Source organism: Puma concolor, chromosome F2 (genome assembly GCF_028749965.1).
Source record: "Puma concolor isolate L17-30 chromosome F2, mPumCon1.1.hap2, whole genome shotgun sequence".
Classification (NCBI taxonomy): Eukaryota; Metazoa; Chordata; class Mammalia; order Carnivora; family Felidae; genus Puma; species Puma concolor.
Genome location: NC_141684.1, coordinates 26,412,447 through 26,431,745, shown reverse-complemented (window position 1 = coordinate 26,431,745; position 19,299 = coordinate 26,412,447). Strand labels below are relative to the sequence as shown.

The 19,299-nt window shown below is 34.0% G+C and overlaps 1 protein-coding gene across 6 annotated transcripts in view; it reads right to left on the bottom strand.

Moving 5' to 3' along the window:
* CSMD3 (CUB and Sushi multiple domains 3) overlaps positions 1-19,299 on the bottom strand; it is a 1,257,965-nt gene that overhangs the window by 325,819 nt on the left and 912,847 nt on the right. For all 6 annotated transcript variants that reach the window (XM_086695899.1, XM_086695901.1, XM_086695900.1 and 3 more), the window contains one exon: positions 9,459-9,615. In XM_086695899.1, coding sequence (XP_086552025.1) covers positions 9,459-9,615 — 157 coding nt within the window. The remainder of the gene's footprint in view (positions 1-9,458; positions 9,616-19,299) is intronic.

Here is a 19,299-nt window from a genome sequence, read left to right as displayed (position 1 = left end):
CGATAGAAGCAATCAAAATCTAGGCTCCTTAGCCATAGAGTTCTTGTCTTTAATGTTTTACCAAGTGTATAAATATAAGATAAATGATAGAGGGAATGTACCAAAGATAAATAGGTGCTATTTACACCAGTTATAGCTTCTGAGACTAGAGGACTATAAAGAGTATTCCAGATAGCCTTATGAGATAGGAAAACCTGTGACTTCAAGACAAATAATGCTGGAGAAAAAAAAATGTTATGTGTATAAATCATAGGATAATCAAAAAGCAGTCTCTGTCTCCTTTATAGGCACAGATCCTTGACCAAATTAATCTAGATTTGAACTAGAACAACAACAACAACAAAAGCATGCATTATCTCATATATGTCAAATCACTAATTTGCATCATCGACTTCCTAGAATGTCAAAAATACATTAAATCACTAGAATTTGCACATATCCAAGTACTAAATACATATTGTAACTTCAGCATTTTGAGGGATACATTATCTATCAAAGGAAGGAGCCCTTCCTACTCTCTTCTATGGGGTATTAACCATTTTTTCTCCTGTTAACTCAGAGAAATACTTTACACATTTTAATTAATTTACAATCATTTGCTTCTTTTCTTTGTTTTTCTATAGAGTGGAAATATTTCAATTTTCCCCTCTTTCCCACAATGACTTCCCAGCATAAATCTTGGCACACGGCAGATGTATAATAATTTCTATGGATGGATGTGGATTATTAGAGGCAATTATCTCAAGGAGATAACTGAGGAAGAAACTAAAATAATGCTGATGAGAAACTGAAGTTTATGAAACAATTAAAAAAATCTTCAGGAATTTCCCTTATGGATCAATTTGTGACAGCTCTGTTTGGGTGAAAATATGTTAAAATAAAGCAAATATAAATGGCATCAGAAAAAGAGCCCAACAACAAGTCAGAAGTCACTAACTCAAATCGTGACATAAATGAGATATAAAGATACACGGTCAAGCAAGCCAGTCTTTCAAACATAGAAACAGAAATGGCAGAAGTAGCAACTTTACATTTTCAGGACACATTAATTTGCATGAATCTGCATACTTAATACTACATTTAAAGTGTTCTTGCTCAAAAATTACAAGTTTGCGTGCCTTCTACCAGACATAATATTCAGTTTATCATTCAAAATGCAGCCACTTCTGAGTTTTACCGTATATCATTTATCAAAATAAAAATGGAAATCAAGCTCTCTTTTCAAGGTTCATTACCAAATTCATCCTTCCTTAATTTGAATGTTCTGTAAATGTGGTTGGCAATTGCTGGTGATGAGGTAAAATGGAGATATTCTTTGTAAATTAAGATAATTTATAATACTTTGCATTGTAGATGAAAATGCACATGGACAATACTATATAAGCTACAAAGCACAACATAATTTAGTCCAATTTGGTGGAATTATTGTTGCCTATTCATAAATATTCAGATCTGTCTTATCTTTATGGAAACATTCAGCTGCCAGTCTTTTCATTGAAAAGCTCAAATACTTGAAACTGACAATTAAATAAAGATGTGTATGAAAAATCATATATGCTATAAATATTCACCATTCCTTGTGAAATTTGATACTCTGATGAAATGAAAATTTCTAGAGCACAAAATGAACTGAAAATCCTGATTACCTAAATCCTTTTGACTTAATGAATAACTTCAACAGAGATTTAATTCCTTTCCTGCTCCTATGTAGTATAAGGATTTCTAATTTATTTTTAAGTTGTTATTGGAAACCTACAAAAGACTACAAAGGATAACATAACTTCACCATCTGACTCTATCAGATTCTACTATCATAGTAGCTTCAGATAAAAATTAATATTATTTCAGATTAATATTCATATTGATTCATATTAATATCAAGAAATAAATATTATAAAACAAGTAAAACTCCTTTTTGTTCCCTTCTCAACCACTTTCAGATTTTCCCTACCAAGAGCTAGTAAATATTCTGAATTAATGTATTCTTCTCATACCTATTATATATATATATATATATATATATATATATTTATATATATATACTTATATATATTTATATATGTATATTTTATATTGTATTTATTTATTTTGAGAGAGGGAGAGGGAGAGCATGCATGTGCATGAGTAGGGGAGGGGCAGAGAGAGAGAGGCAGAGAATCTCAAGCAGGCTCTGCACGCTGCTCGTGCAGAGCCCCATGTGGGGTTCTATCCCATGTACCGTGAGATTATGACCTGAGCCAAAATCAAGAGTCGGACCCTCAAACAACTGAGGCACCCAGGGGCCCCCTATTTTCATCACATATCTATATGTCTATGAACATTATATAGAATGTTTTGCAAATTATTTATACACTTTATAAACTATGAAATTATTTTAAAAATTCTTCTGAAACTATTTTTGCCAACATTGTGTTTTTATCTTTACACACACACACACACACACACACACGCGCACACACACACATACATTTTATTCATTTTAACTACTCTGTGGTATTCCATTAGAAACTTACTACAAAATTGATTTATTTATTTTCTAACTGGTGAACTGGTACATTGTTTCCCATTATTCTCTGCTACAAAAATGCTATACTTTTTGTCTCCTTTTGCACAAATGTAAGCGTTACTATAGGGCATGTACCACGTAGGGATGCAGAGCTCACTTTGTCCTAAAGATTGCATCAAAATCTGCTAATCTGCTATTCAACTTCTTCCTTGATCTACTGAGAGATGAATAGTTTAATTCCTACCTCCGCATAATTTCTATTCCATTTGACTATGAACAACAGCTGTGTATTCACATGGGGGAATGTCATATGGTCAGTAAAAGAGTACAAATAATACAATAAGGCAGATGGCTTAGAAACATAAATGGTATTTGAAAACTCACTCTTTGAATATAAGTCAGCATTTTTGATGGAACTTAAAATGAGATCTTTATACGCTTTATTTTTTTGAAACTCAGTTAAAATGTAAATATGTTTTTAATATTCTAAAAGTTACCTTATAGAGTATTTCATGGTGAATTAAGGTATGTTAATTGCATAGACCAAAAGTAAACACCGTCAAATTGTTAAATAAAAAGGGAGATAGATTGTTAATAAGAGAACTGAGAAAGCATGCTAGCTAAATACAGTTGAGGATGACATCTGAAACTAAAAACATTAATTCAAGTTTAAATAATAATGCAAGGAGACAAAGATCATTCTATCATAATTTTAATCTCTATAGAATTCTTTGGTGAATTTGGTTCATAATATTTAGTGGAATCTTTAAGAATTATACTTAATGTTTGATTAGTAAATTCTACTTAGGCCATGAATCTTGCAAGAAAAAGTCTTATTTTAGAATTCTTTATATTCATACGAAGATGTGTACAAAACATAATGTCAACGTTGTCACTTTAAAATTCGCAAGCAGGAAAGAGTCCACAGTCACAGTCACCCATGGCAACTATGACAATCCTCTTTGATTCAGAGATGACAAAGAATATAATAGAAGGGATGCCTGGGTGGTTCAGTCAGTTGAGCATCTGACTCTTGATTTTGGCTCAGGTCATGATTCCAGGGTTGTGGAATTGAATCCCACATCTGGCTCCACACAGCATGGAATATGCTTGAGAGTCTCTCTCTCTTTCTTTCTCTGGCTCTCTGTCTCTCTGTCTCTCTTTCTCTACCCACTCCCCTGCTCGTGCTCACTCTCTCTTTCTAAATTAAAAAAATTATGTTTTTAATTTAAAAAGAAAGAATGTAATAGGAATAAAGAGAAGAAAGTTTTATATGACTACACATTCCAATTTTTTCATGCGTCAAACTAATTTAAAAAAATGGCACACATGTATTTCTTACTCGTCAAACTCTAGGAAACATCAAACTTTGAAACCACAATCTTATACGAATGCTGTAAGAAGATAATCCTTACAGTTTTGAGGAATAGAAGTTAAACACTTAAATAAGCAAAGGTTTGTGGAAAAGATTGCTATGTATTTCCAACTGAAAGAAAGGAGATATGGTAAAGAATTCTTTTTTTTTTCTTAATTGTCATTGCTCTAAATCCTATGTATAAAGTTCTGAGTAGAAAACACATTACTCACAGACTTTCCTATATTTTAATCTGTTGGGCATGAAAAAGTGAGTGATATTTTTAAATGTGCTAGTTTGTGTCTTGCACATCATATATTTGTACATCATTCTGGGATGGTGAGATCCAGCTTTGCCTGAATATTAATTTTTAACCATCAGCCACCTGGTATTTGGCCAAATGTATGGTTGCTGCATTCTAGACATATGTAGGAATGGAATTTTACTAAATATTGACAAATTACCCTCCCGGGTGACTTTACCAACTTGCATTCCCTAAAGTTAAAAGAACAAATTGCCATCAGCACTTAGTATTACAGAGCTTTTTAATTTTTAGTAACCTTATGAATGTGTAATAACATTATTTGGGGTTTAATTTTTCTCAATTTCTATTAGGAATTTTTTTTTGTTTGCTTTCTGACTACTTGAGGTTTCTTTACCATGAAACTTTCTTTTAGACTATTCTCTTTCTTATTAATTTGAAGGATTCTTTTCTATAGAGTTTATATTTTTCTGTTACATATATTGTTAGTATCTCCTAGAAATGTCTCATCTTTTTACTTTATGGTGTGTTTTGCTATAGAGGTACTCAAAAATTACTTGATGACTGGGGATTGATCGGGAAAATAGAAGCCACTTAGTTTGAATTGCTAGGATTCCATACAAGAAATTAGAGGGAAAATATAAGAAATGCAGATGCAGTGAAGGTCAGAAGACCACTGCTGGCTTTCAGGAAATCCTGGAGTTCCCACACTCCCGCCTGCGGATGCTAGTGGAAACTAATAGCTTCTCCACTGATGCCACCTCTCAGCTCTCACAGGACTGGCTTTAATTGGCAGGATCTAAGTAGAGATCTTCACTGGCAAGAGTTGTCAGGTTTTTAGTCCCTACACTTCAGGGAAGTACTTACAAGGGCAGAGATGCTCCTGACTATTGACAGATTTTTGCTTGTATATCTTGTTTTGGACATCTTACTCCACCTTAAAGACGTAGCTTTAAGGTCTAGGCTACTCTTTTCTTTTCCCTAAATATTTTAATGTTTTGAGACCCACATATAATATTGCCTATGTAAATGATGGATAAGAAATATTTCTTTAATATTTTAGTTAGAATACTTTATACTACATAATGCAGCATTAGCATTAGTCAGTACTTCCTTTATTACCTGGTTAATTTCAAGATTTAAACTGCAAAAGAAATGCCAAATACATCTGTTAAGTGCTCTAGAGGACAAAGAACCACATGGAGTAACTTTGCTGCTCCCTTTTAATTTACTAATTCTCTACTTGCATTTGCAGTCAATATATGATATCCAGAGAATAAAGTTAGAGTTAATAAATCATCTGATTATTTTTCATGACTAGCACTGCCAACAACATACTGGCAATTATATTGAACATTTTAAATAAGGATAATTTACTATATATTTATAAGGTTAGTGCACAGAAAAGGTGTCACAAATTAGCTAATGCCCATCTTTAGTTTGAATATAAAATTTGAAATGGGCATGTTCCATGTGGATTTATGAATCATTTCAGGCAACATGACTGAGAGGCTAAAAGGGTCCAAATATATAGCTGAACTTTTCCCTTGGGATAATGAACATTTCTCCAATGGGCTTTTTAGTAAATTAAATGTACAGAGGTGATAACCAGAGGACATCTGAGCCCAGAGGTAGTGCCTAATGGCTGGGCATCATGGACATTTACCGGATCAGCTTTTGAATAGACAATGTTATAATCCATCAAAAAGGTGTGATTTAGCTCTGTAATGGATGGTTGTTTAAAATACCCAATTACTTTCCACTGAATTAAAGTGGGATAACTACAAATGAAGAGAGCTAAAAGAATCTGTAATGAAGCATAACTTCAAGAAATAAAGTTTAAACACTACACATACTGCATTAAAGATACTAGGTCTAAGTTACTCCTCGATTGTAAGGATAGCCAATAAGAAAGTATTCAGATTCTCAGGCATAAAGTGACAAAAGTGTTTTTTCGAAAGAATTGCATTTACTTTTAAAAACGTTTGCTTTCTTCGTGATTATATAATGAATGGACAGTTGGAATAAAATGTACCTTAAAAAGGTCTTTTCTAAAATATTTCCTCATTTTTATCTCAGCCAAATGTGTTTCTCTGTACTCAAAGCTGGAAATAACCAGGCAACCACACAAGTCAACAAAATGGGTAATAGAAAGATAGAGAGTGACTACTGTGACATAGGATACCTGTCATTATAAGGGTGGTCACCAAAGGCCTGTTTATGCTAACACTAGAATTGTGAGGAGACAGGCAAGTGGGATTAATCTGAATTGGATTATCTTCTGTATTTGCCTTGAATGTGCTTCACATGATCTTTCTAGTCTCTGTGCCTGTCTTCATCCTATTCTTTGCCCAGAATACTCTCTACCATTTCTTTTTTTGACCTGCCAATCCAACCTAAAAAACTACCTCATTCATGAATCCTTACTTGATCTGCCCTAGAGTCAACTGACTCCTTTCCTGTCTCCAGTTCTCTCAATGTGGAGCCTGGGGATTCCTCTGTATCACAAACGGTTCTCTCAGATGTTTCAGAGAAAAAGTGTGGATAATTCTAAGGAGGAACATAACACAGAATGGCAGGGTGGAGTTAGATTGAGAAATAGATACAGGGATTCTTATACAAAAACATGGTATACAAAAATAGATACAGGGATTCTTATACAAATTCTTTTCTCATGTTTGGGCATCTTAGCAAATTCTTTTATGTTCGTAAATTAGTAACTGCCTCTAAGAAGTTTATGAATATTTAAAATATGTGCCCTAGTAGAATCTTCTTCTATAACACAAAAGCATTTTTATAAAATCAGTATTCAGACCACATATTAATTTACCAAGAATATGTAAAAAAACATGCGATTGAACTAAACTGACTGTAGACATTATGAGAGGAAATGGCCCCTGAAGAACTATGCACAATATGTTTGTAAAAAAGTATAACCACAGTAGAGTGTGATAACTGCTATATTAGTTGCAAATATAAACTACTGCAAAAGGCATGTTAAAAAGTCGGCTAACTCTGGCTGAAGGAAGGTAAGCAGCAGTGGGGAAATATTGAAGAGGAGTCTTAGCTCAAAGGCTCAGTTGATGATTCAGGTTGGGGCATACCAATAATTGTTAACCTGGAAGAGAAAGCAGCCTATGGCTGGAAATGAAAATACATTTGGAGGATGGGCACAAGTTTCTGTCAAAGCTAGGATATCTGTGGTTAACTATTAAGATCATTGTAGATATGTAGAAAGACCACCACTGTAAAAAACCAGAAGTAATCCTTAAGAACAAATACAATTAATAATAGCCGTGTTACTAGTTCCAGGAGCCTCCCCAGCAGAAGGGCTCAGAGCACAGCTGTCAATTCAGAAAATCATAGGACCCTTCACTGACCTGGTGATATCCAGAGACAACTTGGAAATAGGCGTGTATACATTTTAGTTTAGTTCAGAGACTGAAAAGTATTTATACGTATATATTTACGCTTTTAAAAGAATAATTGCTTTTCTATTCTCTTCCCAATTCTATAGCTTTCCATCTTCATAGAGACACACATTCTATAATGAAAAACTAGAGTCATTAAGAAGAGTGACTTCAAATATTTGCTTTTTAAGATCTCTCTTTCTGACATCTAGTAGCTCATACCAATGAGAATAAAGTCAATGATTTTATTCATTCCAGACACCTAAGCAACCCACACAGTTTTAAATGCAGGTACGTCCTACAATGTCCAGTATCTTTTTATCAGTAATCTCAAGTTACAAAGAATTTAAATATCCAAAAAGGAAATCTAGTTTCTTTTTTTCCCCTGTGACACCCATTAACATTTTAGACAAGGAGAAATGCAAAATGATGCAGAGCAAAGAAAGATCATTATGTAAACATTGAGCCATATCTTGAAAAATGTCAGCATCTTTGTTAGAAAACAGAGAAAGGAAAAGAGAAAAGCAGATTAAAAAATGTGCCTTCTGAGCAGATTGCACCAATTATATTCGAGCAATAATTCTCAATATTATTACTTTTAATATATCACTTGGTAATATCTGTAAACACAGTTTGCTTGGATTTTCATTTGTCTTTGGAAGTACTTCATAAAAAACTGCATTGTGCACAATAGTTCTCAGGATTCAGAAACATGAATTGAACATTCATTTTGTTAATTTATGTTTTGATACCCTATTGGTGTAACAATTCTAGCACAGGTAGAAAAAAGCCTTGAAATAAACAGGGAGCAAGAGTAATCTCTTAGTTATACGCACCAGATTTTTTAATACAATTTTAATGTGATATACTCTCTTGTCTCCTACTTCTCATATCATTAGGAAAGAATATTTTCACAAACAATAATTTGATTCAAATTCCCTTTAGGATCCCGTGTGAGTATCTTTCATGGTGTAACCTTTTTAATTTCCTAATTTCTGTAATAGTTTCATCTTATTTCTTGAGAAAATTTATAGAAGTCATCAGATTTTTTTCAAATATCTAAAAGTAAAGATTTCTGAATGTTTCTGTTTTATTTTGCTAAATTAAATGAGTATTCTGACCTTCCAAGAACTAATTTGATCTGATAGATTATACAGTTGTTAAACACACAGCTAGTAACCACCGCAGGTTTATATGTGATTTACTTTCTTAGTGTACTGTCTTATAGAGTAGGAACTCAATAAATATATTACTTGAATATAATTTATTGTTGATAGATGCAATTAGTCTATTTCTTATATTATGGTACTGGTATAAAATAAATTCATTTAATTCATATAAAACAATGGATGTAACCCACCAACCTTTGAACTTCTACTTAATTGTTAGAATAGCCAATTGGAGTATAATGCAATAGTTCCGTATGAATTTATTTTTAATAAAGCAATTCAACACATAAGCAAAACAAAATAAAACCTTAACTCTAATGTAAACTCATCAGAAACCATCCAGTTATCATTAATGACTATCCAACTATAACTACCACACATAGGTTGTGTGAATTTTGCAAACACTGAATTTCCATCTATTAAAAAAATAAGAAATACGTATTTATTAAATATCAAACTTGGAGAATATTGCTATTTTAAAAATACATAAATAAATAAGCCCAAAGTCACAAATTACTTAACCATTCTTAACCTTACTTGTTTCAACTGTGAAATTGCAACAGTTAGAATACCTGTAATTTATGGAATTGTTTTTAGGGCCAAATAAAATTACATATATTGATGGTCATTCTAAACTTCAAATTCTTGATCAAATGTTGGATATTACATCACCCGGTATATTATAGTTATTTAATAAATACACAGCATCAGTGTTTGGCCTTTGTTTTCTTTTTTCTTTTTCTTCCAAAATACTTACTGGTATAGACAAGTTGAAAACCTTCATCTGTCCCTTCAGAATCAGAATTGAATTCTAGCCAGAGCTGATTTGAAGTGCTGCTAAGAGTCAAGCCTCGCATGGACGCACCAGTAAATGCACCTAGTAGATGAGTCGTTTTATCTTTTCCATCATAAATCTGCAAAATATTTATAATTAAAATGTAAATGTGCCAATAATAACCAACTCAAATAATTTATGAAGAAGAGGAAATTATTATACTCTTCCTAAATCAGGTCACTACATGCTCCCCAAGGACAATCACATATATTAATTCCTACATATATCAAGTTAAGAAGGTTGGAGTCCACATGGATACTTTTAAAATTCCAAGCTCAGTAGACTTTAAGTAACACTTGAACTCATATTATATAAATTTTGCTCTTATTATCAAAATAATGCTTTTTTATTGTAGACATTTAAAACTGAGAATACCAAAGGGGGTCTGGGTGTCTCAGTCAGTTAAGCGTCAGACTTCGGCTCAGGTCATGATCTCACGGTTCGTGAGTTTGAGCCTTGCATCAAGCTCTGTGCTGACAGATCAGATCCTGGAGCCTGTTTCAGATTCTGTGTCTTCCTTTCTCTCTGCCCCTCCCCTGGTCACACTCTGCCTCTGTCTCTGTCTCTCTCTCAAAAATAAATAAACATTAAAAACATTTAAATTGAGATTACCCAGAGGCTCTTGGGTGGCTCAGTCGGTTAAGCGCGTGACTCTTAATTTCGGCTCAGGTCATGATCTCACCACTCATGAGTTGGAGCCCTACATCAGGTTTTGCACTGGCAGCAGGGAGCCTGCTTGGGATTCTCTTGCTCCTTCTTTCTCTGCCCCTCCCCTACTCACTTTCTTTATCTTTCTCTCTCAAAATAAATAAATAAACTTTAAAAATAAGTAAATAAAATTGAGAATACCGACAGAAAGCCTGGTTTCCAAGGCTGGTTGGTTGTTTTTCTGCAACTTGCTCAAGGTTAGCCAAATGCTTACTTTTCTGATAACATAATTAATATAAAAAACGCTTGTTTCTTTTGCAATTTCTCTCATTTATTCATCTCCTTGAACTTAATCCATTTTTGACACGTAAAAAAAATATATTAAATGAGTACCAAATTCTTTTAGAAACTAATTTAACAAGACCAAAATATGCAAAACAAAATCGATAAGCTCTCAAACATCCCCACGTAATTCCCATTCTTCTGAAGGTATAACTTCTCATTGTATTCTAGTTTGCTTTTCTTTTATCAGTGCATTCTAGACATCTCTCAGGGTCAGTAGACACAGATTCTGCCTTTTGAGAGCTGAGTAATAGTTCACACAGTGACATTACCACAACGATCATTCCCATCTTAATAAGTTCAATTTTTTCACTACCAAGAGCAATGCTGAAATAAACAACCTTTTACATATAACTTCACATTTTTTGATACTTGTATATTTTCATAAGGAAGTTTTCCATATATGAGATTTCTGAACTAAAATATTCATGTATAGCAGATTATTTCCAAAAGTGTATAGAAATTACATGAAAAGTTTACCGACATCGCATGTTACCATTCTTTTGCCCATAAGGCAGGTATTTACAATGATGTATTAATTCTCCATTTACCTAAGGGAGTGAAAGTTGGTTATTGACCAATCTTATTCCATAATATTTAGTTTCGAGGGTTGAATAAATGATAAGGAAGAGAAAAAGTTGAGAGATGCTGTTCAAAGTTACTTATCTCCTGCCTGAAACTGCTTTACTTTTAACCTGATATTAGTGTAAAAATTGTGTTGCTGAACTCCTAATCCAGTTAACTTGCCAAGCACCAGTGTTCCTCAGAAATGGTATTCATTATGTTCATGTCATGTAAGAGATAACATTTAGATGGTACACAATGGAACTTTTTATTATTATCGTATTAACCTGCATGATAGACTTTTCTTGGGCTAGATTGTTTGGCTTAATTTGGTAATACTTATAATGTTTTCTATAATTTATAAATGAAAACTCATGTATAATATAAATTTTTTTTCTTCAAATTATCTTTATCAGGTTTTAATTTATGTTAACTTAATAAATTGGGAAATTTTCACTATATTTCTAATATCTGGATTATTCAAATAAAATTATTACATTTTTTTTATTTACAGGCTCAAGATTTTTTCAACTCAAGGAAATGTCTTTGAGTTTTATTTAATTACTCCTTGCCTATATGATCTTTTTATTTTCTGCCTAGAATGCCTATTATTTGTGTATTAACTCTCCAAGACTGTATTGTGAGTCTCTTGTATTTCCTCTTGTCATCCATCTTTCCCTCTGTATTATAGAGAATTTTCCACGGGATCTTCCACATGAACAATTAGATTTTCAGCAGTGACTAATACTCTCTTTTTAGGTCTTCTATTAAAATGGTAAATTTTAAAAGATTTTTTTAAAGTTTATTTATTTATTTTGAGAGAGAGACAGCATGGGTGGGGAGGGGCAGAAAGGGAGAGCGAGAATCCCAAGGAGGCTCTGCACTGTCAGCACAGAGCCCAATGTGGGGCTTGAACTCACGAACCATGAGATCATGACCTGAGCTGAAATCAGGAGTTGTACGCTTAAACAACTGAGGCACCCAGGTGCCCCTAAAATTGTAAATTTTAAAATCATTTGTCAAATTCTAGAAAGCTCTCCTCTCTCTCCCTCTCTCTCTCTCTTTCACTCTCTCCACTTATTGCATTAGCTTAAGATTTTTCAAAAATTTTAAATTTATTTTCAAATTTCTCTTAATGCTTCCACAGTTTGAATTTAATGTATGCTACCAGTTCCATGCATTTAGTTTGGTCTTTCTTCCCTCCAGTTACCGAATTTCCCTTAACCACATGTGTATGTATCTTTACTTATTTATGTCTATGTTTCCTTATTATTGGTACAGGGTTTAAGTGTTATAAAGACTACACGTAAAAATTTTATTTAATATGCTATACAAATGGAGCTTTTGTTTATGTCTCCTAGTGTCCTCTTCTAACCACATTATGTGTTTTCTGCACAGAAATTCTGAGGTCTCTATTGCCAGGACCTTCCTGCTCTTTCCCTTATTTATTGTATTAGCAGAGAGAGAGAGGTAGAAATAGAGGGAGAAAGAAAGTGGAGACTGAGTTCAAGCCAATACGGTCATGGAATTCCTAACAGAAAACATTTTATTGGTCTCTTCCTTCTTTTAAAATGTGTTCACAGGCGCCTGGGTGGCGCAGTCGGCTAAGCGTCCGACTTCAGCCAGGTCACGATCTCGCGGTCCGTGAGTTCGAGCCCCGCGTCGGGCTCTGGGCTGATGGCTCAGAGCCTGGAGCCTGTTTCCGATTCTGTGTCTCCCTCTCTCTCTGCCCCTCCCCCGTTCATGCTCTGTCTCTCTCTGTCCCAAAAATAAATAAAAAAAATAAATAAAAATAAATAAATAAATAAATAAAATGTGTTCACAGTCGGGGCGCCTGGGTGGCGCAGTTGGTTAAGCGTCCGACTTCAGCCAGGTCACGATCTCGTGGTCCGTGAGTTCGAGCCCCGCGTCAGGCTCTGGGCTGATGGCTCGGAGCCTGGAGCCTGTTTCCGATTCTGTGTCTCCCTCTCTCTCTCTGCCCCTCCCCTGTTCATGCTCTGTCTCTCTCTGTCCCCCCAAAAAATAAATAAACGTTGAAAAAATAAATAAAATAAAATGTGTTCACAGTGAACTAACAACAACAATAACAACAAAAGTGTGTTGACTGTTTGAAGAGTATCTGAGTACCCCTAGATAGAGGGCTACATGGACAAATTTCCTAAAATTATACAGGAGTACCTTGAAATCCCTGGTAGAACTTACCAGACAAATACATTTCTGCTTTAGTTATCAGCAAGAAGTTATTTGTCTTCAACGAAGCTGAACCAAACGTGGTTTGTTGGCTCAAGAATGTTTGTTTGATTACCTAAGGGCCAACTTTTCATCTCCTAAGAATGGTGGTCACTAGTGATAATTCAGACATAAGGAAACACACTTTTGTGTCTGTGAGCTTCAAATGTTCAATATTCTCAGAAATCTGTTTCTGACTCGTATATAATAACTCGTATATAATATAGTTCCTAAATCCTGTGTGTAGAGCTATACATCCACAGCCAAACCATTTAACCAGCATCCAGTGGGTCTTATTTGTGGTTAACATTGCCTAGGTAACCCCAAAGAATATTTTCCTCTTATTTCTCTTTTCACCAGCATGTCATTTCATTCTTACGCTAAATATAAATAATTGTTTCTTGGATTCGCCTAGTTCTGCTTTCAAGTGTGGATGCACTGTAAAAACTTCATATGTCAAACAGCCAAATAAAGGGAAAATATACATTAAGCAACAAATCAATGCAAACAAGTAAACAGAAATTACTTCTTGAACATTATTTTATTTTTTTATTTATTTAAAAGTCCCTTCTAATGTTTTTCTCAAATTTTCAGTAGTAATAAAAAAAAGTTGACTCATTGGAGAAACCCTTATTTTACACATGGAAATCATTCTGATATAGTATCATTTTATTTTTTTTCCAAACGTTTATTTATTTTTGGGACAGAGAGAGACAGAGCATGAACGGGGGAGGGGCAGAGAGAGAGGGAGACACAGAATCGGAAACAGGCTCCAGGCTCTGAGCCATCAGCACAGAGCCCGACGCGGGGCTCGAACTCACGGACCGCGAGATCGTGACCCGGCTGAAGTCGGACGCTTAACCGACTGCGCCACCCAGGCGCCCCAGATATAGTATCATTTTAAAAAGTAACCAGATAATTAATTCAACTCATATTTAGTTCCATGTACTGTGTTAGGTGCTAGGAATAAAAAAATAATAATAAGATATAATTAATTTTTTTTTTAACTGAGCCACCCAGGCACCCCAATCATTCTTAAACTGAAGGAGATGTAAAAGATATTGTCTGTCCCAAGAGAGACAATTACATTGGAGGCCAGTGTCATACTTTTTTTCTTTTTCAAAAGAAACTATCTTTAAGATATAATTTTAAAAGCAATTATTGAAAGAAAAGGGATTAAAAGAGTTAATACTAATATAGATATACATGTATATTAAGCCTAGCAGGGAGGGTCTAATTCAGCACCAAAACTCACTGCAGTTTATTAAACAATGTAAAGTCAAAAGGTAGAAAACAAATACAAAAACATCACTATAATCATAAAAGTAAAATGAAGTGTGATAATTCAGTTATGAAATTTTGGAAGCATGCATAAAGTTATTAAATCAAGATGAAAAGCAAGTGTTACTTGGCAAGGATTTAAAAAAAGAAGAGTTTTATAGTAATGATAAAGCCAATGTTATTTGACTTGTAAATAAAGTACTTTAAATGTATTCAAACATGTACGGAAACAAAGGCAACACAAAATGACAAAGCAGTGTAGGCAAAGACAAATTACCTTGTAAATAAACATGGATGTAAGTATATAAATTTAAAAAATGTACATTTCATTTAAAAGTAAATTTACAGTACAGAGTGATTATATTGGATCTTATCAGAACCCATAGAAATTTTCTTTGAGATCATTACTTCACATATTTCTGTTCTGATTAAGATCAGGATCTTTAAGTATGCTCTTATTTGTTTGGGCCTATTTTCTTTTTCCTTCTTTTAAGATTGTTATTATTATCATTATTATTATTATTTTTAGCATATGTCTTTTTTTTTTTTTTTTTTTTTTTATTTATTTTTGGGACAGAGAGAGACAGAGCATGAACGGGGGAGGGGCAGAGAGAGAGGGAGACACAGAATCGGAAACAGGCTCCAGGCTCCGAGCCATCAGCCCAGAGCCTGACGCGGGGCTCGAACTCCCGGACCGCGAGATCGTGACCTGGCTGAAGTCGGACGCTTAACCGACTGCGCCACCCAGGCGCCCCCTTTAGCATATGTCTTAATATCTATTTTTTTCAAAAATTTAAAAAGCTATAAAAAGAATAAGATAACTATATAATATTATATGTTTTGTGTTGGGAGAGGATTCTGGTGTTCCCCATAGAAATATTCTGTTACTTAGCACCTAATTCAGATAACAAAGACTTACTTTAATGTCAAATGTAGAAGTTCAAACTGATTTAAGAATTAATATCATGAAAGGCATTGAGGTCTTTTGTAACATTAATGAAACTCTTTGATGAGGCTCTAATTTGTCAAATGGTTGCCATTAACCTGGTAGTCTTGTTATAGAAGAGACTAGAACTTAATGTTGACATGTTTCAGTTATCAAACCTTTTATAATAGATCAGGGCTTGAAATTAGTCTTGGTGTAGAGACCCTCCTGGATCTGGAAGGTCAAACCCTTTTATAATGAATTGCTTATCAACACTCAAAACTGTTGTTTATAATAAATGCATAATTAGAAGGCATATTCTCAGTCATTCCTTCAGTCAATTAGCAAGTCAGATGTTATCTGAACCCAAGAGCAGAAAGTACATAGAAAATAAAATTAAAAGAGAAAAGTTACGCATGTACATGTGTATAATCATTCAAGCCTTAAATTATCCCTGCTCGTGGATATTAAAATTTTATTTTTGGCCACTTGTTTAAAGGTTGATTTGGAAACTTAAACTTTTTTTTTTTTCTGATAACGTGAGTGAGATGTCAAAGTTTGAATAAAAAATAAAAAGAAAGGGGCGCCTGGGTGGCTAAGTTGGTTAAGCATCCGACTTCAGCTCAGGTCAGGACCTCACAGTTGTGAGCTCAAGCCCCACATCAGGCTCTGTGCTGACAGCTCAGAGCCTGGATCCTGCTTCACATTCTGTGTCTCCCTCTCTCTCTGCCCCTCCCCTGCTCATGCTCTGTCTCTCTCTGTCTCAAAAATAAATAACAACATTTGAAAAATTAAAAAAAATAAAAAGAAAGAATAATTTTTACAATGGTTCATCAAAAAGGATAATATTCTAAACCTTACATCCTCTCCAAAATAAAATGAAACGAACAGAGAATTTTTGTTTGTATTAAACTATGTACATCTTTGCAATAGCTATATCACGTGTACTCGATTATAGGAGCTAATATATTTTAGTGAAGGAGTCTGGTACACAATGAAGGGTGAGCTTTTCAGGGTTTTAGATTTGCAGTTTTATAACAAAGTTGAAGTCTCAGTTCTACCTTTAAAGCTGTATGGCCTGTTACAAATCATTTCACTTCTGTTATACTCAGTATGGGAAAGAATGAATAAATATTTAGAGAGTGCTTTTGAAGGGAGAGATAACAAAGGATTGCCAGTGAACAGGCAGACTTGACTGACAGATATGTGTGGTGGACCCAAGAGATCACTGGTGTGCTAGAAAATATTTAGCAACCAGCACTCAAACAAATTTGGTGACAATATATATCCACCCATATGTTCTTTTAATAACGTATACTAATACAAAGATAGGTTGACAAATTTTTTCTAAAAAGAATTAGAAAATATTTTAGATGGGGGGATAACTACTCAATACTGTCATTGAAGTACAAAAATAGCCATGGACAATATGTAAATGAATAAACATGGCTTTCTCCGGGTAAAATTTTATTCATAGAGATGGGTGGCAAGCACAATTTGACCAACTGACTGTCGTCTGTGAATCCCTGATTTAATGGATGTTATAGCATGCAACTTACAAATGGTAATAAAATATACAATATTCATTACTGTAAATTCCATAGACCTAATTCAATCTTACAGAATGCTTTTGGTGTTTTTTTGCCAAATTTTGTATCAGTAACTTATAATTGGAACTGACAAACAAAAGTGGTTCCTAAATGAATATTGCTTGATTTTTTTATGTTAATAAGATCAGAGTAAAGCAATGCAAAAACAACGTTATATCAGAAACTCGTATTTGTAAATGATCGGAGCAACTTCTCAGCTAAATTAAATAATTGTTTTTTAATTCTAGAAAATATGATTTCTCCATATTTTTTGCATTATTTACAATAGAATGGCTCCAGACACAACCTATTCTCACTTAAGTATAGACTATGAGCAGAGCAATAGATCAAGTCAAGACCTATAATGTTTGTCCATTTCTGCAGTGTAACTATTCCTAGTATTGCCAACATCAAGCTATTGATGTGATATCTCTGTGCAGAGTTGGGAAAGGATGGGCAGGCACCCTCACATAGTATATTCACCAAAGAGATACAATATATGTAACTAACCTAAAACAAACACATAATAATAAAAGTAGTAAAATAATTAGGAAATGAAAGTTGTATTTGTTACTTTTGTTTTTAATATAACTTAATTGTAATATAATTGTAATGTAATTTAATTTAATTTTTAATAATGGCCATGCTTAACAACCAGTTCACAAAATTTCTAAAAATTTACCAATAGGTTCTCACAAGTAGTATCCCCAAAGACTAGCACATGGGTTAGAAAATAAGCTTGAAAATAATACATTTTGGAAAAACAGCATTTTAATAATGTTCTTATCATACTTCTAAAAGAATGTTATTAGTGTGATTAATCAAGTCCTTTAACTATCTAGTTTCTCATAAACAGGACATCAGTTCTCTTAACCCATTCTTTCAGACTCTCAAAACCAATTTTAAGGTATTTTACTGGCTCTTCTCCATAATTATCCATTCTGTCGAATTTGACATAATATATAAATCTTTTTTTATATAAAACTACACAATACTGACTGAAGAAGTAACAATATTGTCTTGAATTTTGTCCCTGTTTTATCCCCTTATCAGAACATAGCGCTCAATCTTTTTCTGGAAATAAACATTACAACAACAAAACAGACTTAGTACTTCTGATTGCAATTCAGCTTTTGTCTTATCAGACTGACAGTGGGAACTGTTCGTTGTTGATTGTTTATAGGGAACATGTAATAAACATCTCCTATAAATGTTAATTGAAAGAATTAATTAAGCTACATATTTGAGTGAAGGTTTGAGAAGTTCAGTATTCTTGCCCATTGAAAGCAATAGAACCAAGGAAGGATATATTCATAATTCCCAAACCTTATGGTTATCAGATAATCTGAGGAACTTTATAAAAATCCACAATTCCAGGTACAGAGCAACTGAAAGAGTTTTCCCCAGATCTACTGAATTAGAAAATTTGGTAGTCGTGTCCGAAATAAACTACCTAGAGGAGTCATATGATCATCTACATTTGACGTAACTATTTGTTTGGTTATAAATAAGTAAAGTAGTTTATGCTAAGAAGAGGTAGGGGAAAAGAGAATGCATAGATAGGTGGGCATCAGTCTGGATGGTGCACTCTCAGAGAGGAAAGTGTGTGTGTGTGTGTGTGTGTGTGTGTGTGTGTGTGTGTAGCTATAGATAAATTCAATACACACTCATGTTTTTATTGTTGTCGCTGTTTTAGTTTTAGTCAGAATTCAATACAGTGATACTATACAGTAAACGAAACCAGAAAAAAAAAAAAAAACTTTTCTAAACATTATACTCATATAAAGACTACAAGAGAATGTTATTCCAAAGAATATAGCCAGTTCTCCCATATAAAGAAAAACAATGTTTGTTTGTTTTCTATGATGGGCTGTTTGTCTTACTTATTTCTTCTTTCCTAGTCTGAATGGAGGAAGAGCTGACTGCACTAGGTGTCATGTTGGAAAGTGCTGGAATTGGGATGGACTCTCACGGACTGGTTTGCAGGGAGGCAAATGACCCTGCATCCTGAGAGGACTTTGGGCTCCTCAGTCTTCGAGAATGAATCATCCATCCTTTGGAGGGTACATGTGTCTGCCTGTGCGTGCCTAACTCTGCCTGTGTAGCAGGTATCTTTGAACTAGTTGTCCATGTGATAACTTTGAACTAGTTGTCCATGGGTAACAAGTGAATGTAACCTTATTCC